The sequence below is a fragment of the Salvia splendens genome, chromosome 21, assembly GCF_004379255.2.
Source record: "Salvia splendens isolate huo1 chromosome 21, SspV2, whole genome shotgun sequence".
In the NCBI taxonomy this organism is placed as follows: domain Eukaryota; kingdom Viridiplantae; phylum Streptophyta; class Magnoliopsida; order Lamiales; family Lamiaceae; genus Salvia; species Salvia splendens.
In genome coordinates this window covers 24,894,042-24,921,075 of record NC_056052.1, presented here as the reverse complement: position 1 = coordinate 24,921,075, position 27,034 = coordinate 24,894,042, and the positions used below count along the sequence as shown (strand labels likewise).

The following is a 27,034-nucleotide window of genomic DNA, read 5'->3' as shown; positions in this document are numbered from 1 at the left end:
ACTTTGTTTTCATTGCAGAATTGTTTGTACTATTTCCTCATTCGACGAAACAAAATTAATTGTTTGTGATTTATCATATTATTCTCAAAGAGTGAGGGATAATGTATTCCCAAAAAGTTTAGAAAACACAATTTGGTACTAAACATTGTGTTTGCCCACAATTAACAATATTGTTCTAAAATGTAGCATCAAAAATTTCAGCTGATTTTGATGGTGGTTTTTTATATACATCGTGAGTGAAATCCAACTCATCTTGAATTATTGTTAAAGATAACTGAGTCACCACTTTTGTCATCTACTTCAGTTTTCACTGTTTCTTTTTTTCCCTTTTGAATCAAAGAACTAAATGTGGTCGATGAATCATTTCACATAATAGTGAGTCAATGCTTTTTTTTGTTTTTTTTATTCTTCACACTTAGTAATGAATGGTGAGTTTTGTTAGAATAATGACGTAAGGTGTATATTTAAATAATAATAATATAAACTACAAATAATTAAAAATGTCAAGGCTTATACCATCAATATGAGGTCACTCCTACTTCTTATTTTAATCGCTTAAAATTATTACCAAATTATCTACTTGCTAAAAAATAAAATTATAGTATAATAAAATACGAATTTAGATTCTAAGTACAATAATAATGGGCCGCGGAAGGCGACTTAAAAATAGTTGGCCCAAATATGTAACTTTTTATATTGGGCTTAGAGAATGAAGCCCAATAACGACTACTAAGTTTAATAGATCATTTAAATTTTGTCACTTTCACATCATATAGACCTAAATAACGTGACAAGAAAATAGTGATCACATATTTAGACTTTGCCATTCCCTCTCCATACTAGCCAATATCCTAACGAACTCCACCACCACTGCAACCGAGTTGTTCGCCGCGAGCGATGCGAAGACGGAAGCCTCGTTCGACTCGGCTGAGCCACCCCCAGCGAGGTCGGAAAGTGCCCGGAAAACGACATAAGGAACCCTCTGCTGTTGGCACACCAATGCCACGGCGGCACTCTCCATGTCCACGAGGCTAATTCCAAATTTATTATACAAAAAATCTCTATATGAAGCATTGTCCAAGAAAATATTGGCACTTGCACCCTTTGAAACAATCGCCACTTTTGGAGTTATAGACAAACACGTTGTTGAATTCACACATTTCTCCAATTCTAGACCCTAATCATTTTATAAAAATTAGGAAATTCAAGAAAACACACATATATACACTCATATTAAAAATTATTCTTCAAATGAGAATATGTGAGAATGCTTGTATTGTATGCATATTGTACAAAGTAATTGCATTTGCAATTAAAATCAACTATACTACATTAGAATTAAAATTTTGAAATGACCTTTTTTGTCCCTCGGCTATATATTCGATATGGAATATGCATTTATTTACAAAAAGATGCATCCAACGTGATCTTTGTCATCTAATAGATGAAAATGATTTTCAAATATTAATGTTGTATGTAATCATCACTGTTTTTTTTTTGGATGAGTCAAAATTCATAGAAACTAAATGTGTTTTCAAATATATGCATCGCAACTAATGATATGAATATACTATAAACAATTTAATTTTAAAAAAATACTTTTTTTAAATGAACAACGTAGATAATGCTAGTAATATTTTAAAGGTCGGATTATAATTTAAGAATAACACTAAAATAATATTAATACGATACCTCTAACTTCTTGGAGATTTCGAGGTAGTACGAATCTATAGGGACCCAAAATGCATGTTGCCGTTGCTCCGGCACCCCGTCGACCGGAAAAATTTCTTCCGGTTGATACCAGACATTGTTTAAAAGATTGTCGCCGGAGCTGCAATTACCAACATTTGTGGAATAATTTGCAAAATTTAAGTACCCAATATTTCTTGTGTAGTCTCCATTGAGTTCGAGGGCTAGTTCATCATCTGGCCCATCTCCATATCTCTAAAAAATAAAATAAAATTAGGATTAATAACCTTGGTCTATATTAATAAAATTATGTCCGTTAATTTATAGAAAAATAAAATTATGAAAATTGATATGTACACACCTGCCAATTCCAGAGGGCTGTATGTGCCAAAAATTGAGGAATTGTGACATCTCCTATATTCATAGATGAATTTGCATTCCCAGCTATGCCATAGTGCACCACTCCTTTTGTGTTGAACAAGCTTAACAGTAGCTGTGTCGTCACGCCAGCGTTTATCTGTCCGCGTACAACTATTAAGTATGATTAATATCTATCGTCTATTTGTACACGAGAGACAGATACGAGTACCATGGCTAGGCCAGTCATGACTAGTACAACTTGTTGTTCATGTATGGTTCCAAATCGGAATCTCTTACCTATTGAAATAGAAATTAATTAGAAAGGACTAGAACATATAATTTCATACACATGAAAATATACCTGCAAAATCAATGGTATTAGTGGATTGGAAATGGGAGTGTTGAAGAAGAGGATTCATCTCAAACATGTTTGGAATCACAATTCCAAGATAAGGCCCATCTTTGTTAACCTTATTGATCAATCTTTGTGTTGTTGAAGGTATTGCTGCATAATTTGGGATTAACGTAAACAAACCCAAAATTACTATAAGAAAAATCCTTTGAACTACCATCTCCATTTGCTAAACATGTATGATGGAGTATATGTGTTATGAGGGGGTGATTTCATTTATAGATACAAATCAAAATTTGAGAATCTATAGTTGAAATTTTGAAATGAGATGATGCCTTCATGTATTGGAATAGTATCAAAATAATTTTGCCCAAAAAGAAGGATATCCTTAGTCAAGTCCTAGGATGATGAATTGAGGATAGCTTGGTTATAAAATGTTGCATATTGTAAAAAAAAAATTGACTTTTCAATATTATACAAATCAAGGATTCATATTAGCACATAATACATGCGGTGAAACATGATAAATTATACTACTATTTATATCCTTAAGGGCACTCATGAGTCGCGACCACACCGGATTTTTGGTACGGACTCGAGGTTGTGGGTGATGGTTGGGCCGCAGTTATGGTCCGATTCCGGGCCCAGACCACAACTTTTTCTTTCATTTGTTTTCAGTTTTTAATTTGTTTCTTTTTTTCCCTTTTTTTGTTAGCACTTTTGTTTCATTAATTTTATTTTGTCATAAAACATTTGCATAATTCTTGATGGAGAAATGAGTTTGTTTGTTGTTACTTCATAAATTTTAGTTGCCATAAACGTAAACTAATTATAAATTACAACTAAAACTAAACAACTACTAAGTACAGAACGTTTTTATTTAGTTATTTAATTTTTTAAATTGGGAGTAACAACTAAGAATAGTTAACTAATCCGAAGGCTTATGGAATTTGCACATTAAACATTGACTTAATAGGGAAAATGCGATGCCTAATATTTTGAGCTACTAATTTTAAATATGACCAAAATAAATTGAGAATGGTCAATTTGGAAAATTATCACCAAATCCGACTTAGTCTTGAATCTAGATGAAGAAAAAAATGCACATTACATTACTACACGTCTTTTCTTGTACTAATTTTTTTCTTTACTTCAACTTCAATGTAGTTATACAGATAGTTACTGATAATGCTAAAGTAAATATATTTATCAAGCTGCAAAAACCATCAAATATTATTATATTACTACTCCCTATTGAAGCAATAGTACACGTTATTGAAATGTCAACCAATCAAAAAATTACAATACTCAGTCATTAACCACCACAACCTAACTTCGTGAAAATATATTGAAGCATTTGTGTGAGAATACGAGGACTAAATCATATTTTTTTTCGTCCATCCTATTTAGTTTATATTTATTCGTGGTAATTTTTTTCTCTTTCTTTCCACTACACAATTTCAACTATTTTTTTTTCATTCTTGCGTCAATCCCAAATGACCTATTTTTTCATTCAGTTTCATTATAATACCTTAAAAATGATGATTGACGCCATTAATTTCAAAAATAACATAATAAAAATCAAAGCTCGATTTATTCTTGTATTCATTTTATGAAAGTTACAAAGAAAATGGACGATCAAGCTTTGCTTTATGTAAGATTAATTATATCAATGAATTATGACTTTTAAGGTTTAATATCAAACGGATAAAACGAAAAGATCAATACTTACATGAACAAAATGAGAACGATTTTCACGAATAATACTCACATAAAGTATAAGGTATATAGCATAACATTTCTCGTAGTATGTTATACATATACGCAGGTATATAGCATAACATTTCTCGTAGTATGTTATACATATACGCATGCGTAACGTACAATAATACAATAGTATCAATTGAAAGATGATAACTACAGCTAAGGAATTCGTAATTTGCAGCATGAATGTATATTTACTATGTTTCTTTGTCTAAGCAAGTGATCATCGATGCAGCTACTTACAGGCCAGGGGGTTTGAGGAAAGGAGCCAAGCTGAAAAGCCCCTCTACGTCAACGGGAAGCCCAATAACATTAGTGACAAGGTCTGGCATTCTGGTCTTGCCTCTCCATGTAGAGAACCACGGTCCTCCTCCGACCTCTGCAGCTGCCATGTCGCTTGTAACATCCAAAATAACCTAACCACGGAAGGGGAATCGAATGTTCTAGTGAAATCTATTCATGGCAAGCACATTTGTAGTAAAATTTCAATATGATCAAGTAAATGGGGGGTGAAGGGAGGCTGAAGTATACCTTTCCTGCAGTTCCATCATAACGCTTTTCCCACAGTCGCATTGTTAAATCACCAAAACAAGTGTCCTTGCAGGCTGGACTAAAGCCAGATTCCGTGGTGGGAGCGCGCAATGGTGTACCAGGATCTTTTGTAATGACCTCTAATTCCACCTGCTCAATAAACTGCTTATTATAAAAGGTTCGACATAATCAATGTGCAAGGTCTCTCAGGACACTCGAGAAGAAGCATAGTTGGATTTAGTCTGTTTCTTTCGTCTTAAGCTCCACACCTAGTAAAACTATAGTAGCATTTGGAGCTTCATCGGATACATCAAAGTAGAGGCGAACATATGAATGTGATTACCGCATATGCTTCATTCTCTGCAGAGAAGAACCAATGGCCCCATGGATCAACTTCCCAGCTGACCACTCCATTCCATGGTACAAACTCGTAGAAAACCCCACCATAATGAACTCCAATCTGCATAACATAAAAAGCTTGAGTTTCTTCTTTTGTTATAATCATAGATTTCGCAAGCAATGTCACCAAAACAGGTACTATTTCCTTACAAATTTCTTTCACAAAAGCATTTTACTATGATCATATTCTTCACATGTTTTAAACAAGGTGTGAAACAGACATAAGAATTCACATAATAGATGCTTACCAGTGCAGCATTTTCAAAAGTATCACCCAGTCCCGGCAGCTGTCTCAATCCACCACCAGCAGTCAAAGCAACTTCACCATCTGCTCCTTTAAAGACATTGCATTGCACCTATAGAAAAGAGTAGGCAACATATTTAGATGCATGTGTGCCACCAACTGATAAACTCTATCAAGAGATCCTACCCACTGCATGAGAATTCAACCCAAAAATAACAAGCAAAAGTTGTATTTACATTGATACTGAAAGTTTTCCAATTCCATACGGAGAGTATATTCAGGAGAAGAAAAGAATAATCAATGCAAGAAGATATTCCACATACCCAGAACCACTTTCTAGGGAAGCCACCACCCCAGTTCTTTTCAGAATATGATGGAGCATTTTTAAATTCGTATCTTTTATCATCCCACTCAATCCAACCTGCAGCAAGAAATCATAGACAAAGGTAAGCTTGTGCAAACAAATGATACTGAGAATTACATCCTCCGACATTCTAAACCAAAGTAGTTGATAAAGAAATACCTGTTGAAAGTCCGCCTGCCATACATATTTGCCAGTGAGGTTCAAATACAGGAAAAGCAGCAAGCCATCCTGCTGTTGGCTTCTGTTTTGAACCAACATTTCCCCATCCATAAACAGGGCGTGTGCTGTAGGCCCAGCGTGCAGTCTTTACAATTTCTGCAAAATCATTCCTGTCAAGCTAATCGTGTCAATGCAAGCTTCAAACAATCTAACTGGTTTCACTTTAGTCCAAAGAATCACAATCTATAAATTTATGAACAATCTGAGGTGCAGCTCATTGTAAAAACCACACTTGCTAAAGTAAATAGAGAATGCTTTGTGCAATCCATGTAAATTGAAAAAAACAAAAACTTTAAGAAGAAGATTTACCTTCCATCATCGCGGATAGAACCCTGGTGCCAAAGTGGGGTAACTTGGAAGCCCTCCAAAACCCTGCTGTTGAACTCCTGAATAAAATATTTTGCTGAGTTACAATGGAAACTACCATGTCCCAATCCATATATAAAAGCTGAAAGGTCATTAACTTAGTACTAGAAGTGAAGGTATGGACATGAAGATAAAGCTCTTTCTAAATAACAGCCACTTCCTGGTTTTGCTTGTAATGTACACAGTATTGGAGCGTACCAAAAAATAGTGCCCTTGGTGTGACAAGGATTTTAATGATTAGGTGATGTATTTTGTGAGTGGAGAAAGGACCCCACTTTGTATTTTTTTTATGTTAGTTAATGAGGGTAAAGTATAAATGAAATATGTCCAAAAAATGGAAGTAAAGAAGTGTGCATTATTTTGTGGGACATCCCAATATGAAAAATGTGCACTATTTTCTTGTATGGAGGAAGTATAAACTAATCAGCGTTCAGTAGCATTTCAGCAGAATTCCTAGTAGACGTGCTAACCTGCGGAGGGATCTCTCTCTTTGGGGGTTTCATATTCTTTTGTGGCGCAAAAGTACTCCCAAGCATGAACTCATCCCTGTCTATCAAAAGCAAAATTATCAATTTGACGACCACTGCCTAATTTCATGTAAGACAATGAGGGAAAGGATGTTCAATTCTAAATTTTCAGTGACAAAACAATGCAATGGATGAGATTCCACTAAAAAAGAGGCAAATTCCCCCTCATTTAGAAAGAGAAAACTGTTTCAAACTGAATGTAGTGATCAAGAAGCTCCAAAATGATATGCTGAAAATCATCTTATTGACTAGTTATAATGGTCATCCTGGTAATGTCAAAAGCATCTCTCAGATAAATGACAGGTACAAACTGGTTCCTTGACTTCCTTCATTAAGTAAGCATGCTCTACCAGTGACATAGCTAAAAATAAACTGTAGCAGGTCTCCAACATTATTGTAAAGATATGTATGGCTTAATGTGCAATAAACCATTATAATATTCTGAATCATAGAAACTGAGTTGCTAAAGATATTTCAGAAAATAAGATAGTAACTCAAAGCTGACTAATGGTCATGGACAGATCTACTTTTCTAACCAGGCTCTACCTCCCCCAGCCCCAGGGATATATTTACCACTATGAATATACATAAAGCCATTGTGATGGGAAAGAGAAGCAAATATAGACAGATACACACACACAAGTAACAAACAAACATACCTCCCCAAAAGTTCTTTGATTCTTCAGAGAACTGGCAGATGAACTTGTCGTCAGCCCCTAAAATTTGAGCGCCAAATCCAGTTGATCGCGACCCATACTGTGCCTCCTCCAGTCTGCTCAACTTCTTAGAGAATGCTGGGTTCTCTAAAGAATACATGAAGCAAAAACTCTGCCTGCATTCTGGAATAGAAACCTTGAAATACCAGCCCTCAAAAAACTTCCGGGCCGTTCCATCAAAGTGAAACCTGAAAAAGAAATCGATAACTCATTCATTCCATCTAATACAATCATTGCTACATAAACTGTTTGCAAATTACATCAAGATGGAAAACAATTATATTTTGGGCATTCAATTCAATTTAAGCTGACTCTAATCTCAGACGTGCTTAAGCCTTCCCTGCTGCAGCATGTCTTTATCTCAGCTTAAGCTGCAAAGAACATCCCCATGCCCTCCTCAACTAGAGTCTAGAGATTGCAGCTTACAGTTTTATACAGACATCGACAAAATATAGCAAACAAATTCATAAGAGTTCATTTCAATCACACAGTAAAAAGTTTAACTGTTATTCAACAAATTTAGAGCGGAGTCATCATAATCACATGCGCAGAAATCAGATTCTCGAATTCACAAGACAGAAAATTTACCCGCTGTGAGGGGTTCGGAGGGGGCGATTGCGAGGCGTGCGTTCGTAAATAGGTTCGGCAATAACAACCCCATCGCCATTCTTATTAACGGCTGGGGAATTAATTGTATTGGAGTTCAACGCAGCTTTCACCGAAAAATCTCGCCGCGAATTTTTCCTGATCGGCAGCTCCGCCGGAGAAAACGGAAGTGCTGTGGCGGTTTTGGGACGAAGAGGCGACGAATTAAGGCATGGATTTCTGGAAATTGCAGAGAGATTCTCCATTGATGGAGCTCACCGAGCGTAGTGAATGAGTATGTGTGGTGGTTTTAGGGCGCGGCGGCGACACTTGTAGTCGGTTGCTGGAATGTGGTGACGTGGCCGAATAAATCTTCGATCACATAATTCAGATTTATTTAATTATTTAATTGTTTGTTTTATTTTTCTGTAAAATATACCCAGCAAATCAAACTCAAATTGGAAAGTTTTTTTTTCTTTTTTTTAAGAAACCGACATTTTATATGGTCTTTCCTTTTCCATTTGTTATTTTTTGTGTTATAAACATATGTTATTTTTTTCCATTAGACTCTTTCATATTTAAAAAAAAAAAGAACATTCAAATCACAAATTGAACACAAAATTTAAATAGATTAAATCATAGTTACATATCAAACCATTATCAAGAACTACATTTCTTTTTTCATCCTCACTTTCTTCTTAGCATTTCCATTTTCTCTTCCACAATGGATCTTCAAACCTAATGTTGTAAGTATCCATGACCAATCTTATCAAGATGACAAGAGAGAGCTGTACAGAAATAATATCCAACCTTGAACCAGGAATCCGGGAAAATTCTTCAACGAATCTGTTGGATTGTCTCCAATCTCCATAACCAGGACAATAAATCGCTGCATAAGCTCGTTCGTACACTGGGGACTGCAAATGGAAAATAATACGCGCTCAGAAGAAGGGAAACGGACAAAGGAAATGGTTAAACAGGATCCATCTCTTACACGAATCAAAGTTGCAAAGCATCAGTAAGTGGAGAGATGGTGCTCCAGATACTTGTAAACCAGTTATGAGGGTAGGAATGTGTGTCAGTTGTGTGATGCCAAACCATGATCCCTGAAGAGGCCATCGAGAAGCACTCCATTTGGCTCTCATCCTCCACGAGCTGCTCAATAAACGTGCTTGCCTGCAATGGAGTAAACATGTTAGCATGATGCATTGACAAAATTAACATGGACCAACATGAATGATTTCAAGTATACGATCTGATGCATGCTGGCAGTTGGAGGGAAACTCACTTGTATGTCTGGCTTCACCGTCTCCATCTGCCTGATTGGCTCGATTGTGGGCAAGTGCCATCTCTTCTGATCCCAAATCACGGTGCTATTGAAAGCTAAACCTGACATCTCATCATGGAATCTCTGAGATCGTCTCTTCCTGTCATCAACGTGCCACCCTAGAGAGCTGTTACAAATCGGACCCTCAATGAGAATTTTGTCTCTGCTCTGAACCAGTTTGGCCGTTGTCCATGTCCCTATTCGACTGCATCAATAAAAAAAAGTTGAGTATCATCACAGTCATTTGCACTTTATCACATCCTAATTTGGGTAGGTTACTGATTCACTAATTAACTACATACATTTAAGTTGCTCGAAGATATGAGTAAGTTAGACCTTAAAATTGGTTCCTTATCGAAAATTCATGTATGTAATACAAGGACACATAAATTCTGAGCAAATATATCTCGAGCAGATTAAATTTCCAATATATGAGTTCGAGGTGGATGCAATACCTAATGTTTCTCATCTGGTCAAACAGGGCAGTCAAGTATATCCTATCATCGTCTGCAAAGTAAGCAATCCCATCAAGACGGTGTGTCTCAATGTGCGAGAGCGCCACATTCCTAAGGAGTGCGCTTCTATCTGTTATCCCAGTTTCATTCTTGATACTGCATATGAGATGTCTGTACATGACTCCAGAGTTCCTCAAAAGTTCAGCCGTCTCCATGGACTGATAATTCATCTCCACGACTATCCAAAGAAGAGGGTGTCGGATCAGTCTCAACGTGTGTGCCAAGCGATTGAGGAAGTAGGCCTGGAGCGGCTTAGCATGTGTTGAAGTAATGATGATCAGAAGCTTATCAATATTAAACACCACAGCACGAGACAGATTCATCGAGTTATTTAAAAGGGTAAGGTCAGAACGAGGATTGCTCACTTCAACATTGACCTTCTCTCTCCCCCACGTAGAGTTCTCTTGCAGAGAAACTTTGCCTACTTTAGACATCTCACTTTTCAACCCAATCAACTCGAAATCAAAAGCTTCTTGTTTAGGCAAGGAATTTGTGGACATACTCAATGGTATATATGGTGTAAGCCCAACAAAGATACCAACAACAGCACATCAAGATATGTAAGTAAACCCTCCGCCAATTCTGCCCCTTCATCCTCAACCTATCAACATCCCTAGAAGCTCGTTGTGAGAAAAGGCCAAGAACGAAGCTCTGGATTCTGTACAATGCATAGTCCAAGGAGCCCAGCCAGGAAGACAACAGCCCCCCTTGTGGAGGGTAGTTCTGACTGTTTGAAGACGACTTGGACAAAGGCGACGCCACTTGACAAGCCTCCCCATTGCCTACACCTCCTGGTCGAGGAACGGGAGACAATGTTCTTCTGATTGATGCCATCACAAATCCCTACTAGGAAGATCCAATTTCCCCAAACACACACTGTTTCTATCGATTTTCGCCCCAACAAAGATCCCTCCAACCACACAATACCTGCTTATCATACCAACAAATGCAGTTTCCTAGTATCTGATATCAAAGTAGATAATCATCTCTTCTTCATCCCATTTATAAAACTTGAAACAAAGATTTCAATCTTTTTATGGAAGATGCTGCATTCTGCAAAACACTCCATTTTCAGGCACCATAATCAATCTTCAAAGCCTTAACATACATCAAATTCCTCAATTTCCTCCTCAAACAAATCCTGTTAAACGCCTCAACAGAATAACCGCATAACTTATTAAAATTATTATTATTACTAAAAAATTCATTTCAATCATAGATGCAGGGTTTGGAGCGAAGTACGCTTTCAAAAACTAAAAACGAATATCAACAGCTATAACCCCAGCAAAAATTCATCTCAATCCTACACAAAACTAGATTTCAAGCTTAGATAATGAAGGCCCTTGCAATAATCAGTTACCTTGTTTTCTTCCCAAACGAATTAAGCCTCCAATTTTTGCACCAATCTCAAAGCGCAGTGGCAACCAAAACTAAAAAAATCAGCTCAATTTACTATATATTGTGAAATTGCAAAACAAATTGCCTCCTTTGAGATGAGTAGTCAGTGAATCCGGACAAGATTTATCTGGACATGTGAAAAGGGGCGAAATTCCATGAAAGTACCTCATGGGAGCTCTTATCCGCCATTTATACCCGGAAAAAAAAATTCCAATGAATGGAAAGACGCGAGCGTCTCTCGCGTGTTTAAATGAAGCACGCGTCTCTCTCTCGCGTGTATAAACAAAGACGCATCACCGTCTCGCGTGTTTTAAGAAACACGCATGAGTCTCATGCGTGTTTGCCTTTGATACAGATCCGATCGACACTGCTTTTGTCTTACTCCCACCTCGCGAACCACTCTCACTCCCACCGCTTCCCTTGCTCACTGTGAAGAACGAACCTACGGTTGTGATGATCGAAATGCAAAATTAATGAAATGACAACATGCAAGGAAGAACACAAGCGAATTACGTGGTTCGGCGTAAGCCTACATCCACGGGCAGAATCTGGTGTGTTTCTTTATTGATCACTCGAGAAATTACAAACATAAGAGCACTCAAAACTCTCAAGAATTTACAAGATGGAAAACCCTCAACTCGCCCGAAAACTTCTTGCTTCGAGAGCTAAAAACGCACAGCTGAAAGATAACACTTCCTCTCTTGAATTCTCTCTCTATCACTTTTGATTTCTGTTGTTGTTAGTTCCGGAATGAATCGCAACTCCCTTAAGAAGTATCGATCAAGAAAACCGCCGAACAGCTTCCTTTGCCGAACAGCTTCCAATTGCCGAACAGCTTCCAATTGCTGAACAGCTTCCAATTGCCGAACAGCTTCCAATTGCCGAACAGCTTCCAATTGCTGAACAGCTTCCTTTGGCCGAACAGCTCCTTTTGCCGAACACGGTTATAACCGTTTCCAACGGCTAGTTCCTGTTTTGGTTCCCAACGGCTATTTCCTGACTTGATTCTTCCACCAGCTCAATCCGATCTTGATGAGCTCAAACACTAACAAATCCTCCACCTTTGAGCAATCTAAGATCCATCACCACCAGTTCCACCTTCCTTCCCATACTTACAAATTTCGGACCACCCCAACCAAATCCAAGCAATGTCGGAACTTGGATCTTGGTAGGGCTTTAGTAAGTGCATCAGCCGCATTGTGCTCGGTGCTGACCTTCTCAATCTTCACCGCACCCTTCTCAACCTCATCTCGAATGAAATGCAGCCTCACGTCTATATGTTTGCTGCGTTCATGATATGTCTGATGTTTCGAGAGACAAATCGCGCTATTGCTGTCGCACTTGATCACAACATTCTCTTGCTTCACCCCAAAATCACCAACTATACCCCTAAGCCAGAAGCTTTCCTTTACTGCCTCAGCAAGAGCTATATACTCTGCCTCCGTCGTCGATAGAGCCACCACGGATTGGAGATTAGACTTCCAGCTCACCGCGGAGCCGAACAAGGTAAATATGTACCCAGATTGTGAGCGCCTATTATCAAGGTTAGCTGCATAATCTGAATCGCAAAACCCAATAATGCTATCCTTATCTCCTTCATTCTCTGATTTGAACATTATTCCCAGATCACTACTTCCTTTGAGATACTTGAGAATCCCTTTCAAAGCCAACCAGTGCTCTCTTCCCGGACAGGACATGTATCTGCTCACCACGCTTACCGCATGAGAAATATCAGGCCTTGTGCATATCATCATATACATCACACTCCCAACTATGTTGGAATAAGGTATCTGGCTCATCTCTCTTTCTTCTTGCTGATTTCTGGGACATTGTGATTTGGACAGCTTAGTCTGTTGTGATAGTGGCACTGAGGTTGTTCTACTCTTGTCAATCTGATATTTGCGCAGTACTTTCTGAATGTAGCCTTCTTGGGACAACCACAACACCCTCTTATCTGCATTTCTGAATATATCCATTCCCAAAATCTTGCTAGCACTCCCCAGATCCTTGATTTCAAATCCCTTTTTCAATAAGGCTTTCACCCTATCTAGCTCCTGTCTATCTGGTCCAGCAAGCAAGATGTCGTCTACATATAATAGCAAATACACAGCAGGTCCCTCAGACTTTGATTTGAAGTAGACACAACTATCATATCTGGAATTTATAAATCCCATACTCTGCATATGTTCATCAAACTTGATATGCCATTGTCTACTTGCTTGCTTCAAACCGTATAGACTTTTCTTTAGTAGACAAACCTTATCTTCACTCCCATGTATCACAAATCCCTCTGGCTGATTCATGTATATAGTTTCCTCAAGCTCTCCATGAAGAAAGGCTGTCTTCACATCAAGTTGGTCCAAAAACCAACTTCTTTGAGCAACTATAGCTAGCAAAATTCTGATTGAGGCATGCTTTACCACTGGAGAAAATACTTCATTATAGTCTATTCCCTCCTCTTGTGTGAACCCCCGAGCTACAAGCCTAGCCTTGAACCTAATCTTGTTCCCAACCTCCAACTTTTTCTTGTATATCCACTTACAACTCACTGGTTTTTGTGTGGAAGGTCTCTTCACAAGCACCCATGTCTTGTTCTTGATCAGGGACTGTATTTCATCTATCATAGCCTCCATCCACTGCTTGCTCTCCTTAGAACTCATAGCTTCCTTGAAGCTTGAAGGCTCTGCATACTCTATGTTTTCTGCAACACATAGTGCATATAGCAAGTATTCTTCTTCACTGTATCTTGTAGATGGTTTAGGGATTCTTCTGACCCTATCTCTGGCTAGAACATAGTCACCCAAATCCTGCTGCTCTTCTTCAGGGTTCAAGACATCAGCATCTGCTTCTTCTTGTTCACTATGATTTCCCATCTGCTGTTCAGGCTCAGCAATTCTATCTGCTCCAGAAACCTCCACCTGAACTGATTCCTCAGCCTCCTCAGGTTCTGGAACACCCATCTCCACCATCCTCTCAGGCTCTGGTTCTTTCTCAGAATGAGATGGCCTCTTGCTCTCTTGAGCCTTTTCTAGAAATGGCATCCTACTTTCTTCAAATTGCACATCTCTAGAGATAATAACTTTCTGATTTCCTGGCTCTATGCACCACAGTCTGTAGCCCTTCACTCCCTTTTGGTATCCAATCATCACACATCTCAAGGCCCTTGGCTCCAACTTACTTTGCTTGATGTGTGCATAAGCCATACAACCAAAAATCTTCATATTCGAATAATCCATGGCCTTTCCATACCATCTCTGATCAGGAGTGTCAAAAGCTATAGCTGAAGAAGGACTTCTATTGATGAGAACTGCTGCCATACTCACAGCCTCACCCCAGAATCTCTTAGCCATTCCAGAGCCAAAGAGCATACATCTAACTCGCTCTAGGATGGTTCTATTCATGCGCTCAGCAACTCCATTCTGTTGGGGATTAGATGGAGATGTCCTATGCCTCTTCATACCTTTCTGCTTGCAGAAAGAATCAAACTCCCCACTCAGAAATTCCAGCCCATTATCAGTTCTTAAACACTTCAAAGAACACCCTTTCTCCACCTCCACTTCCCTACACCACTCCTGGAATTTCATGAATGTCTCTGATTTTTCCTTCAAGATAAACACCCATAATTTTCTAGAAAAATCATCAATAATGGATAGAAAGTATCTACCTCCACCCAATGAAGCTGGTGTAGCTGGGCCCCACAGGTCACTGTGGGCATAGTCTAGTGGTGACTTTGAGCTGTGAATTCCTCTTCCATAGGGCAGTTTCTTACTCTTTCCGAGCACACATTGCTCACACAAACCCAACTGCTCATTGGGATTTTCCAGCTTAATCAGCTCCTTCTTGGCCAATTCTTTAATTCCAGTTTCTCCCAAGTGTCCGAGTCTGAGATGCCACATTCTTAAGTCTAATACCTGCACCAGATTCACAGATCCAGTAACCACACTTGCCTTTAGATAGTATAGGCTTCTCTTTCTCTCAGCCATCATAACAACATCACCATTCTTGACGATGTTCATAATCCCATCAGATAATATGCAATTATATCCTGCTGCATCCAACACTCCAATAGAGATCAAGTTCCTCTTAATCTCTGGAATAAACCTCACACCAGTGAGTAACCTGATGGAGCCATTATGAAGTCTAAGCCTGATGGACCCAATTCCTCTGATTCTGCATATCTGGTCATTTCCTAACAAAACTGATCCAGCTGCATTCTTGATTTCCTCAAAATGACTTCTAGTTGGACACATGTGGAAGCTACATCCAGAATCCATGATCCATGGAAGTTCTTCCATGTCCTCAGTCACACACAGAGCCTCCGGGACCACCAACTCTTCTGCAATATCAGCATTGTTCTTGCCATTCTCTTCCTCGGCCTGCTTCTTCTTCCAAACCCAACAATTCTTCTTTATGTGGCCTGGTTTCTTGCAGTGATGGCATGATCTGGTCTCTTTCCAGTCAGCTGTCTTGTTTTTCCATGGCTTCTTCTGTGACTTTCTTTTCACATTCTTCTTGTGATCAGCAACACTCAGACTCTCAGACACCATTTCAGTGGACTTTGGATTAGATTTCTGGATTTCCTTGAGCTTTAGAGCAGAGTACACCTCTTCATATCCAATCTTGGACTCTCTACCAAGAAGTATAGCATCCTTGAAATGCTCATAACTTGGTGGCAAGGAATTCAACAACATCAGAGCCTTGTCCTCATCTTTAATCTCTTCATCAATGTTCTCAAGATCATCGATGCATTTCCCAAATTCTTCGAGCTGTTCCAACACACCTTTTCCATCAGCAATCTTGAAAGTGAGAAGTTTCTGCTTCAGGTGCAGCCGATTTGCCAAGGATTTGGCCATGTATAATGACTCCAACTTGGACCAAACTCCAGCCGCTGTCTCCTCCTTTGAAACTTCTCTGAGGACTCTGTCATTGAGGTTGAGTATCAAGGTACTATATGCCTTGTACTCTCTGTCTTGAGCCTTTGCCTTCTCCTTTTCATCAGGCTCGGGCTTCTCCTCCTCATTACTGCCTCCACCATTTAGGGTTTCCCATAAACCCTGTTGCATCAAGATTGCTTTCATCTTCAGCCTCCATAGGCCAAAATCATTTCGGCCTGTGAACTTTTCAACATCAAACCTTGCTGCAGCCATTATTCAAACAGGTTGAGCGCCTTCTTGATGAAACAAAGAAAGAACTCCCAAAACTTTATGCCTTCTCGATCAATTCAGTGGACGAATTTCCCACAGACGGCGCCACGTTGTGAAGAACGAACCTACGGTTGTGATGATCGAAATGCAAAATTAATGAAATGACAACATGCAAGGAAGAACACAAGCGAATTACGTGGTTCGGCGTAAGCCTACATCCACGGGCAGAATCTGGTGTGTTTCTTTATTGATCACTCGAGAAATTACAAACATAAGAGCACTCAAAACTCTCAAGAATTTACAAGATGGAAAACCCTCAACTCGCCCGAAAACTTCTTGCTTCGAGAGCTAAAAACGCACAGCTGAAAGATAACACTTCCTCTCTTGAATTCTCTCTCTATCACTTTTGATTTCTGTTGTTGTTAGTTCCGGAATGAATCGCAACTCCCTTAAGAAGTATCGATCAAGAAAACCGCCGAACAGCTTCCTTTGCCGAACAGCTTCCAATTGCCGAACAGCTTCCAATTGCTGAACAGCTTCCAATTGCCGAACAGCTTCCAATTGCTGAACAGCTTCCTTTTGCCGAACAGCTTCCTTTGGCCGAACAGCTCCTTTTGCCGAACACGGTTATAACCGTTTCCAACGGCTAGTTCCTGTTTTGGTTCCCAACGGCTATTTCCTGACTTGATTCTTCCACCAGCTCAATCCGATCTTGATGAGCTCAAACACTAACACTCACAACATCTCCAACCAGCGAAAATCGACTTGAATCCAACATCTCCAATCGCGGTGGGAGTGAGAGTGGTTCGCGAGGTGGGAGTAAGACAGAAGCAGTGTCGACCGGATCTGTATCAAAGGCAAACACGCATGAGACTCATGCGTGTTTCTTAAAAGACGCGAGACAGTAATGCGTCTTTGTTTATACACGCGAGAGAGACGCGTGTTTCATTGTTTATACACGCGAGAGAGGCGTGTTCATTTAAACACGCGAGAGGCGCTCGCGTCTTTCCCTTCATTGGAATTTTTTTTTGCGGGTACAAATGGCGGATAAGAGCTCCCATTAGGTACTTCAATGGAATTCCGCCTGTGAAAAGGAGTGGAAGAAAGAGAGGAATGATTGTGTGTAGTGTGTTTTTTTATTTTGATAGCAAAACTAACTAAATCAATTGAAAGTGAGAGATTCAACATAAATTCAAACAATTGTATTTCAATATGGTATGTAATGAAATAAGATCTTACAAACATTCGCCACAATAAATATATATATATATATATATATATAGATATATATATATATATATATATATATATATATATATATATATATATATATATATATAACATGTGTCTGTTTCAAAATATGACCAAATATTTAGTACTGTACTAAATATTAATTTGGTCATATTTTATCAAGGCTAGTATAATCGATTACATTTTATATCCGACGTGTAGATGCACAAATGAATAATTGACTTTATAGTTGAATTACACGAGCTAATTACATATGGAGTATTGGATTCAAAGTCATGGACTCATTGTTTAAAAATAATAAAAAATTCCAAGATTAATCAAGATAATGGAACACTAAACCTCGCCTAAAAATAACTACTATAAAAATAAATTAAACTTCTTTTATTTGGTACAAAATGGTAAAGCCAAAAAATTGGCAAACTAACAGTATACCGAATCAATGTTTAAATTACTAAAATATCCTTTTAAATGGAAACTAATACTATCATAATGAGAATCACTAGCTTCCCAAATCATAAGATAAATACGGATTCTTATTTATCAAAATGAGTTTCTCATTTGATCACACTCTCTTTCTGCGAGGCTTTCTTCCTCTCTTCCTGCCATCGACATTGCCTAGCCGCGATTTTCCCTTGAAACCATTCGTCTTCTTTCCTCGCTTCAAATCATTTGAGGTTATGGTGAATTCGTTTCCTACTTGAGGAATGCTGAAGTCTGCAGGATTCCTGTTGAGAGTGCACTCACCTAATGCTTCTTCATTACCTTTTGAGCTCCTTGCCTCATCTTGAGTTACTGAAGGAAACAATATATGTATGTTGTCATGAAAACAAGAAAAAAGGAAGAGTTTCAGTAGCGAATGGTCTTATCTTACATACCTCTTAACGAAGAGCTGCTGCCATTTTCAGGGAAGTGGAGGAAGCTCATGAGGTTCTCCTTTCCATTTAGACGCGGGTGGTACTTGCAGGGAGACAAGGGCTGACCTACTTTGTATGAAGGATCAGATTTCTTAACTCTCTGCTCCATCAAGGATAACAGCTGCATTGCAGGAATCTTGTCGCTTTGGGAAGGATCTGATGACCCTATATCCTCTCTGAGCTCAGCCACATCAGTTGCGACTTTCTTTCCCTTGCCATCGGCACTTCTCCATTTGTCTAAGAATGAGACTGGACTCGGGAGAATGGGGCGCTTCTGGGCGCGGGAATCTAGCATTTCTTCCCATGTAGTGGACTTTGCTCCTGCCATTATAGAGGGACACTCTGGTTGCCTAAGTTTTCTCATATCCATCTGATATTTATTTGGTTGGACTCCCATGTTTCCATTTGAAACATTTATGCTGCTGGGAAGAGGAAATGCGGCTGCAGAAGGATGTCTTTCCGTTGTATCACGTCTCCTCGGATTTCCACGTTCTCTTTCATGCAGGCTTTTGGCCAACAGCTCAACTATTTCTATCGGTATGTCATCTGATGCTCCGAGTTCTGCATTGTTATCTTTGTTTCCCGGATCAGTTATTCGTTTGCCAGTCTTGTAACTGCGGAAGGCAGAGGCAGAGGCAGAGGCATTCTAGAGAATGAACAGCAGAGGGATTCAATTAGTCACACCTAAAGAAAACAGTTTTGAACTAATACCATTGATTGATTGATAGACATGAAATATCAAGATAATGAATATGAGAAGTTAATTTTGTTGTACCACATGAGTTTTTTGCAGAGGAAAACTCCTCTCCTTGGAAAGAGTAGTAAATTGCTGCTCTTCTTCCATATCAGCCATCTCCGGTATTTCCACATTCAGATCGGGAATGTACCTACGCTTCCTGGAAGAACTTTGGACATTGTGATCACCTACAGGATCCTTAAAACTATTGAGTGAAAGGCCCAACTCCATGGTTCCTCCGCCATTGGAATTTCCGAAGATGCTTTTTCTGGGATGCAATAAAGGATCATCCACAGCTCCAATTTTCTGTGTTTGTTCCTGTAAACTTGCAGAGGACATGTTATTTGGATGGAGAGGCTCACCCATTTGGGCCATTTCATTGTCTCTACGGGTGTGTCTCATCTTTTTGTTGGCATCTATAGCTTTAACCTTTTTCGGGTCAAGCACAATGCCCTTAGTTCTCTTAGCAAAAGCCCTTGGAAAAATTGACAGCAGAGGCTCTGTATCTTCTCTCAGCGAGATCTTTCTTTTCCTCTCAGCTTCTGCAAGACTGGCAGGGACGTCTACCTGATGCTGAGGAACTAAAACTGATTCCATCTCAGTTGATGCAACCTTCATTCCACTTGATGAGGCAGATCTTGTCCTTGGAATACTGCTAGTTTGGGTCCTTTCTTCCACCAATATATCAGCCAAAGAACGTAGCTTCGGCTTTCTCCTGCTTGCCAATGCACTCAAAGGACCATCCCTTCCATATGATACAGTACCTGGCTCTTCAACTGCACACAAAGGTTGGTCAGCGAAACATGCTATATATATAGTTATCCTTATCATTAGTAGGAAATAATCAGTGAGAAACTCTTTCACATTTTCAGTATACCTGGAGTGTTATTAAGCCTCTTGAAAACCTGCTGCAGATTTACTTCAGACATATGCAATGAATTTCTGGCTTCTATATCCCTGATATCTGCTTTACCTTTGCTACCTGAGGAGATATTCTTGATGTTACATATGGGGAAAAAACGGTGTTGTGCTCTATGCCAACTAGCAAATGATTTAAATCTGACTGAGATTCTAGCTTGGGACTACACACATGACTCTTTAATCAATACCTGACTTATGTAACAAAACTTACATGTGAAATCGCTGCTGCATAAATTAAGTGTCTTGTTAATTTTACTTTGATCACTGTCTTCCCCTTCTGCAACTATAACCAAAGTTTATCACCTCAAATTATTGTAAGGATATAACAAAACATACAACAAAAAGTTCTTGCTAACTGTATTTATAGACGCGCAGTTCATAAATTTTGCACATAAATCAATTTACCTACTTTTGTCACAACTATCTTGATGACAATGTAATCTTTAATTTCAGCATTTACCTGTGTTATCTCTCCCGTGTGTGGTCGCCACCACCATTTCTTTTGTAGTTGTCTTTGTCTCAGCATTTGGTATGCAGCTCGAACACTGCCACCATCGAAATTCAGGAACAGATAGAGGAGGCAGCTGATAGTTAACCGGATCAACATCATTGCCTTGAGGTGCAAATGGATAACATGTCTTCAAATCCTTTTTTCTCATATCAGCAACAAAACCACTGCACCAATATTTGAGAAATTAAAATACAGCACACTTCACATTGTTAGAAGGAAGCACTCAATATTGCACATACACTGTGCAGTAAAAAAGATGTCAAATTAATCAACTGGCACTCACCGTATCGAAAAATGCTCGTGTTTTGGTGGCTCGCTTGCTTCCATGGCACTACTAATGTCAATAGCTATTGAGTTGATCTGAACGAACTCCTAACTTCGATGTAGAATCCTCAAAATCACTATCTCCCATAACAACAATATCCAATTCAGTAACATAAACCCAAGAACCGGTCACTGAAATGAAGCTATTAGTACACAATTGCAAAAGTTGGGGCATAAAATCATGGTATGAAATGTATGTAACCTAAGAATTAAAAAGATAAATACACAAGCAGTAATTAACAGTAATTAAAAGTAAAAGAAGCATTCATCAATTGCAAGATAGTAGTATGAATTTATTACAAGCCTTGTCCTAACTCCTAAGCAACAGTTGAAACCCTAGTTAAGAATCCCAGCAAAGACAAAGCTGGATACAGCAAAATCTTACAGATGTCAGCATGAGATATAATATTCTAATAGATAAATGAACTAAACAAATAGCAAAATGAGTAATTAAAAGAACAATAGCCCAATTTCAATTTTAGGGTTTTCCTGTTGAAGAAATTCAATTCGGAACTTTGAATCAGATCGGAAAATTCAACTGGCACCAAAAATTAAATCAAAACCCCCACACAGCTCACGCTATCGCCAAACTGTAAACCGTGATTTCATGTGTTGATTTCATTAGCTCAAATTAGGGTTTGTGAAGTCATAACGTTATTTTAATATACCAACTTCACCAGCTATACATGGAAAAAAAAACAGTAAAGAATAAGCAATAAAAAGTGCCATAAAATGATGAGAACGTGAAAACAAAAACACACCAAAAAAGGACAGCTAAAAATAAGATACCGTGGTAAATTTTGAAATCCACTTGGGATAAAAATAGATGCACGATATATCAGGTAAAACTCAGCTGAAACTCAGCTAAAACCTAGTAATTTTGTAAAAAATGAATAAAATTCATATAAATAAAAACGTAAATAGTACTGTAAGAAAGAAGAGAAGAAGAAAAAAGTAGGAACCTTTTTTCTCGGATCGCGAAATCAGATCAATAATCTCCACTCATCGACAGCTCAGATATCATTTCTCCACAAATCACTCCGAAACACTCTCCATTCATCTCTCGAAAACCAATCTCCACCGATTCCACGGCTGCGCCGGCGAATTCTCGCCGGAATCCACCGCGTGCCCTAGCGTAATCAGCTCTGAAATCCGATAGCAAAAGAGAGGGAAAAAAATTGTTTTAGAGAGAGAAACATAAAAATGAAGAGATATATATATAGAGAGATAGATAGAGTTGAGTTGATATTTCTTTTTCTTTGATTTTGAGTTTACTGTCGCCCTATACGTACAGATTTTTGGCGTGTATACTTACAATATACAAACCCATGTGTTTGCATAGAGAGAGAGAAAGATCCAGCCAATCAGAAAGCGCCAGCGCAGCATTTAAGAGTAATGTTATCACAACCAACGATGCCCGAAACCCTAGTCAAACGAGAGTCCAACCGTGACCCACACGCGCTGAACGGCGAGGATCGTTAAACGGTCGCTGTCTGGTGAAAAATATGGTCCAGGCACTTAAGTCGCGTCTCATTGGTGCGTGGGTATCACTGCGAGAAAGTGAGAGTGGGATGGGTTTTTGGGCTGCTAGAGAAAAAGAGAACCCTAAAGTCTTTGAGAAAATAAAGAAGGAAGGTATCAAAATACAAAATGGAAAAGAAGGAAAAGAGCATTAAATAATCATACTCATTAGAAAAATGAGGTAGGTAGGGATAAGATGGGCTAGGGTTTCATTTTCTCTTTTCAATCTGTATTTTGCAATTAGTAAATTTACATTAATAAGATAGATTCCGTCCAAACATCGTAAAATATATAGGCCTAAAGTATAATGAATGTGAAATCATATGTACAGTGCTTGTTATTAAATGCATAATTATGTGGCGGCGATAAATGTTGTATTATGAACGGTAGGGCATCAATAGTATTTTGGGCTGTCGATATTCATAAAAATATGTTACGATATTTAGCCCAATACACATTACTCCCTCCGTCCCCTAATAGGAGTCGTTGTTTGACCGGGCACGAGTTTTAAGAAATGTAGAGAAAAATTGGTTGAAAAAGTTAGTGGAATGTGAGACCCACTTTTTTATATTGGTTTTATAATAAAATGTGAGTGGAGTGAGTTAGTGGAATGTGGGGCCTACTACCATTTATGGTAAAAAATGAAGAGTGACTCTTAATGGGGGACGGCCCAAAATGGAAATTAGCGACTCTTATTCGGAGACGGAGGGAGTATTATTTATGTGGTCATTAAATGCATAATTCGTAGCAGCGTTTTATTGTGAACTGACCGTTGAGACTGATATAGATATTTTAGGGTATTTAGCCCAATGTGCACACTATTATTTATGTAGTCATTGAATGCATATTTTGTGGCGGTGTTTAACGTTTTATTATAAACTGTAAGATACCAATATTACTACAGGCTGTCGAGACTGATATAGATATTTTAGGGTATTTGGCCCAATGCACAAAATTGCACGCAATGTTAATGGCCGCCTCCTTACATCTTCTTTGCATCCAAACATCGAAAAATATAGTTATAAAGTAAAATGGATGTGAAATTATATGTACTTGTTATTAAATGCATAATTTTGTGGCGGCGATAAATGTTGTATTATGAACGGTAGGGCATCAATAGTATTTTGGGCCGTCAAGATTCATAAAAATATTTTACGGTATTTAGCCCAATACACGTACAATTATTTATGTGGTCATTAAATTCATAATTCGTTTTGTCATTTAACATTTTATTATGAAATGCAAGATACCAATAGTGTATTGGGCTGTCGAGGCTAATATAGATATTTTGGGGTATTTGCCCCAATGCACAAAAATGCACGCATTGTTAATGGCGGCCTCCTTACATCTTCCTTGCGTCCAAGCATCGAAAAATATAGTTATCAAGTAAAATGAATGTGAAATTATATGTACTTGTTATTAAATGCAGAATTTTGTGGCGGCAATAAATGTTATATTATGAACGGTAGGGCATCAATAGTATTTTGGATCGTCGAGATTCATAAAAATATTTTACGGTATTTATCCCAATACATATACTATTATTTATGTGGTCATTAAATGTGTAATTCATGGTGGCGTTTAACGTTTTATTATGCATTGCAAGATACCAATAATATTTTGGGCCGTTGAGACTAATCTAGATATTTTAGGAAATTTAGCCCAATGCACGCTATATTGTTAATGCAGTCATTAAATGCATATTTTGTAGCGGCGTTTAATGTTTTATTATAAAATGTAAGATACCAATTGTGTTTTGGGCCGTCGAGACTGATATAGATATATTAGGGTATTTGGCCCAATGCACAAATGAGCACGCAATGTTAATGGCCGCCTCCCTACATCTTCTCCTCCCCATCCTTCTTCCTCCTTCTCCGTTGCCTTCCCCCTACTCCACCCAAATCCCACCTTATCGTCCTCCACCGACTCCTCCCTCACCTTTTTTGAGTTCACCGTGCGTGCACCATGCGCATGCGCACACGGGAGCCTGTCCAAATTTAAGTCTCGAAATTTACATTTAATACGCATTTGGAATTCAAAACGTGAGAAGTAAGAAAATCGAGTTTTTATAATTTATATTATAAGGGTACACATTGACTCTAATCATATAAGGTAGGATACATCTTTTTCAGTACCATATTTACAGAAGGATGGGTTTCAGTATATTAAATTTCATGATTGAAACAATACAATAATAGACAAAGATATTATAAAAGACGAATTGACAGTTTCAAGTCGTAATTTCTCTCTCAAAAACGAATATTGTATTTGAAAATTGATTATTTTTATGGCTTGTGAAAAATTAACGAGGGCACATGAGGGTTTGATTATCTGTCATTTGCCATTTATACGTTATCGCGTATAGTTTGGTGGCTTAATTAATAATGTCATAGTATATTCATTTTTTTTAATTGTTACATGTAAATTTATTTAAAGATAAATTTTGTAATAAAAATGAAACTAACTCGGTAGTTATAAAATGTCGCAATCACGAAAGAAAAACCCTACCTATAACCAATTATGAGATACACAAATTTTCCAATTATCTCATCAGAAAGAGAAAACAAAAGGATAAAAAAATAAGTATTTATTAAAAGTACATGGGGGTATTTTTTTTAACACTTTTGAGACTAAATACTGTACAAAAGCAAAGATCATGTTTCTGTCGAGGTGACAATTATTATCTTTTACTATTAACGTACCATGATTCATGAGATAATATTTTTCTGTCTAAAATTTGAAATGGGAAAAGTAGAGTGATCACTTTATATATCACTCAACCCTGAGAATTAATCCTCACTGAAATATTATTGAATATATTAGGTAATCATATTTGGCTATGGTACGTATTTTATTTAAAATTAATAAAAATAACTTAGAGATAGTGTTTAAGTATACTCTATACCGTATACCTTATTTATTTCATTTTTCTATAACTGTTAATTTGTTAATCCATATAGTGTAATGTATGTTCGCGCGTGTCGGTCCGAAATTGAAAAAATCAATATAACAATAAAGAGTGGATTACATATCTTTATATACTTCACATATTGTGAAAATAAAATTGGTAGTCAAATACTATTAATTTTGATACACAAAAGAGCCATTTCCCACCATTGGCAACAGTATAGTTATATATCATCATCATCATGAATATTGCATAATTATAACATTCCAACCACTGGCGGATCTAGGGGGGTTAGGGGGCCCTCCCGGCCATTTGGAAAGCCTAAACTTTCCCTTGAATTGAGCCGAAAATAGTATATCCACTCCATCTGTGGAGTGTAGAAATGTATTTGTTTTCAATAAATGTCATGTAAAATGTAGTAGTCCAATAGATAGGTTTTTGGGTTTTTAGCTAAGAGGTCTAGGGTTCAGCACTCAACAAGAACATATTTTTTCCATTCTTTACTTTTTTATGTTATCAATTTATATTTCTTCATATTATCAAAATAATACCTTTAAATATTTATGAAATCTAAACTTTTACTAATTTGCATATATTATGTTGTTATATTTATTCTTTAGTTAAAATCATTTTTATTGTTGTGTTAATATTTTTTTCCTAAAGTATTTGTAATTTGTGATCCATGCCTATATGTAACAAAATAAACATTTTAAATATTTTTGAAATCAAAATATTTACTACTTTACGTACACTTTTGTATATAATATTTACGATGATTATGTATATAATATTTATAATAATTTTATATTTTTAAATGAATAATACATATTTGCAAGCTAATGCATGTTTATATTTTATTAACAAAGCTGGTGCTACTTAAATATTAATATAATATTATTTATTTTATTATAAAAAATAATATTAAATTAAATATTTAATATTTAAATATTATATTCTGCCCCGCCATTTCTGGGTCTGGATCCGCCACTATTTCCAACTTTTGAGTGGCCAATACCTACAGTGTTTATTTATACATAAAATCAAATACGGGTAGTATAGATGTATGATTCCTCTGTCAACTATAGTTTCTTACTGTATTTGATATCGAATAATTGAAAATTGGTAGAATATGTCAATTCAAACTGCACTAAGAAGAAGACATAGGTGCACTTACATTTTTTCAAATAGCTAAATATTTGAAGTCACATCAAACATAATTTAGTAGTACTATAATTAATACGTAAATATCTACTATATTAGTTAAAAATATGTAAAAATTTTTTGTTTATCTTATACTTCTATTATCTATAAAAATATAAATTACTAGTAATTCATAATGACAGTTATCATTACACTTAATATATAGATACATAATGTTTTAAATGTGACATCCGCACATAGTTCATAGTAATACGTTAATAGCCCTATATTTTAATTTAGTTGAATAA

At 37.5% G+C, this 27,034-nt stretch overlaps 3 protein-coding genes and 1 pseudogene across 5 annotated transcripts; all 4 read right to left on the bottom strand.

The window, feature by feature from the left end:
- Positions 1-679: 679 nt before the first annotated feature.
- LOC121784027 (bark storage protein A-like) lies at positions 680-2,701 on the bottom strand. The gene is made up of 5 exons (XM_042182210.1): positions 2,411-2,701; positions 2,279-2,346; positions 2,051-2,206; positions 1,693-1,944; positions 680-1,177 (listed from the first exon to the last, which is right to left on the bottom strand). Exons 1-5 carry the CDS (start codon positions 2,625-2,627, stop codon positions 806-808), a joined length of 1,065 nt encoding a protein of 354 aa, XP_042038144.1. The 5' UTR covers positions 2,628-2,701; the 3' UTR covers positions 680-805.
- A 1,451-nt stretch (positions 2,702-4,152) lies between these two features.
- On the bottom strand, positions 4,153-8,485 carry LOC121785062 (probable tocopherol cyclase, chloroplastic). Its single transcript, XM_042183403.1, has 10 exons — positions 8,120-8,485; positions 7,475-7,719; positions 6,759-6,838; positions 6,232-6,308; positions 5,863-6,032; positions 5,663-5,760; positions 5,344-5,451; positions 5,040-5,156; positions 4,697-4,846; positions 4,153-4,581 (listed from the first exon to the last, which is right to left on the bottom strand). Exons 1-10 carry the CDS (start codon positions 8,380-8,382, stop codon positions 4,405-4,407), a joined length of 1,485 nt encoding a protein of 494 aa, XP_042039337.1. The 5' UTR covers positions 8,383-8,485; the 3' UTR covers positions 4,153-4,404.
- Positions 8,486-8,718: 233 nt separating this feature from the next.
- Positions 8,719-11,496, bottom strand: LOC121785471 (annotated as a pseudogene).
- A 6,600-nt stretch (positions 11,497-18,096) lies between these two features.
- LOC121783404 lies at positions 18,097-22,415 on the bottom strand. 3 transcript variants are annotated; one of them, XM_042181462.1, is made up of 8 exons: positions 22,120-22,415; positions 21,117-21,289; positions 20,783-20,997; positions 20,534-20,605; positions 20,279-20,383; positions 19,441-20,177; positions 18,627-19,311; positions 18,097-18,543 (listed from the first exon to the last, which is right to left on the bottom strand). In XM_042181462.1, exons 2-8 carry the CDS (start codon positions 21,158-21,160, stop codon positions 18,314-18,316), a joined length of 2,088 nt encoding a protein of 695 aa, XP_042037396.1. In that variant the 5' UTR covers positions 21,161-21,289; positions 22,120-22,415; the 3' UTR covers positions 18,097-18,313. The 3 variants fall into 3 exon arrangements, with proteins under 3 accessions (XP_042037396.1, XP_042037395.1, XP_042037397.1); XM_042181461.1 differs by having other exon boundaries at positions 21,117-21,234; XM_042181463.1 differs by having other exon boundaries at positions 20,534-20,599; positions 21,117-21,234.
- Between the last annotated feature and the right edge of the window lie 4,619 nt (positions 22,416-27,034).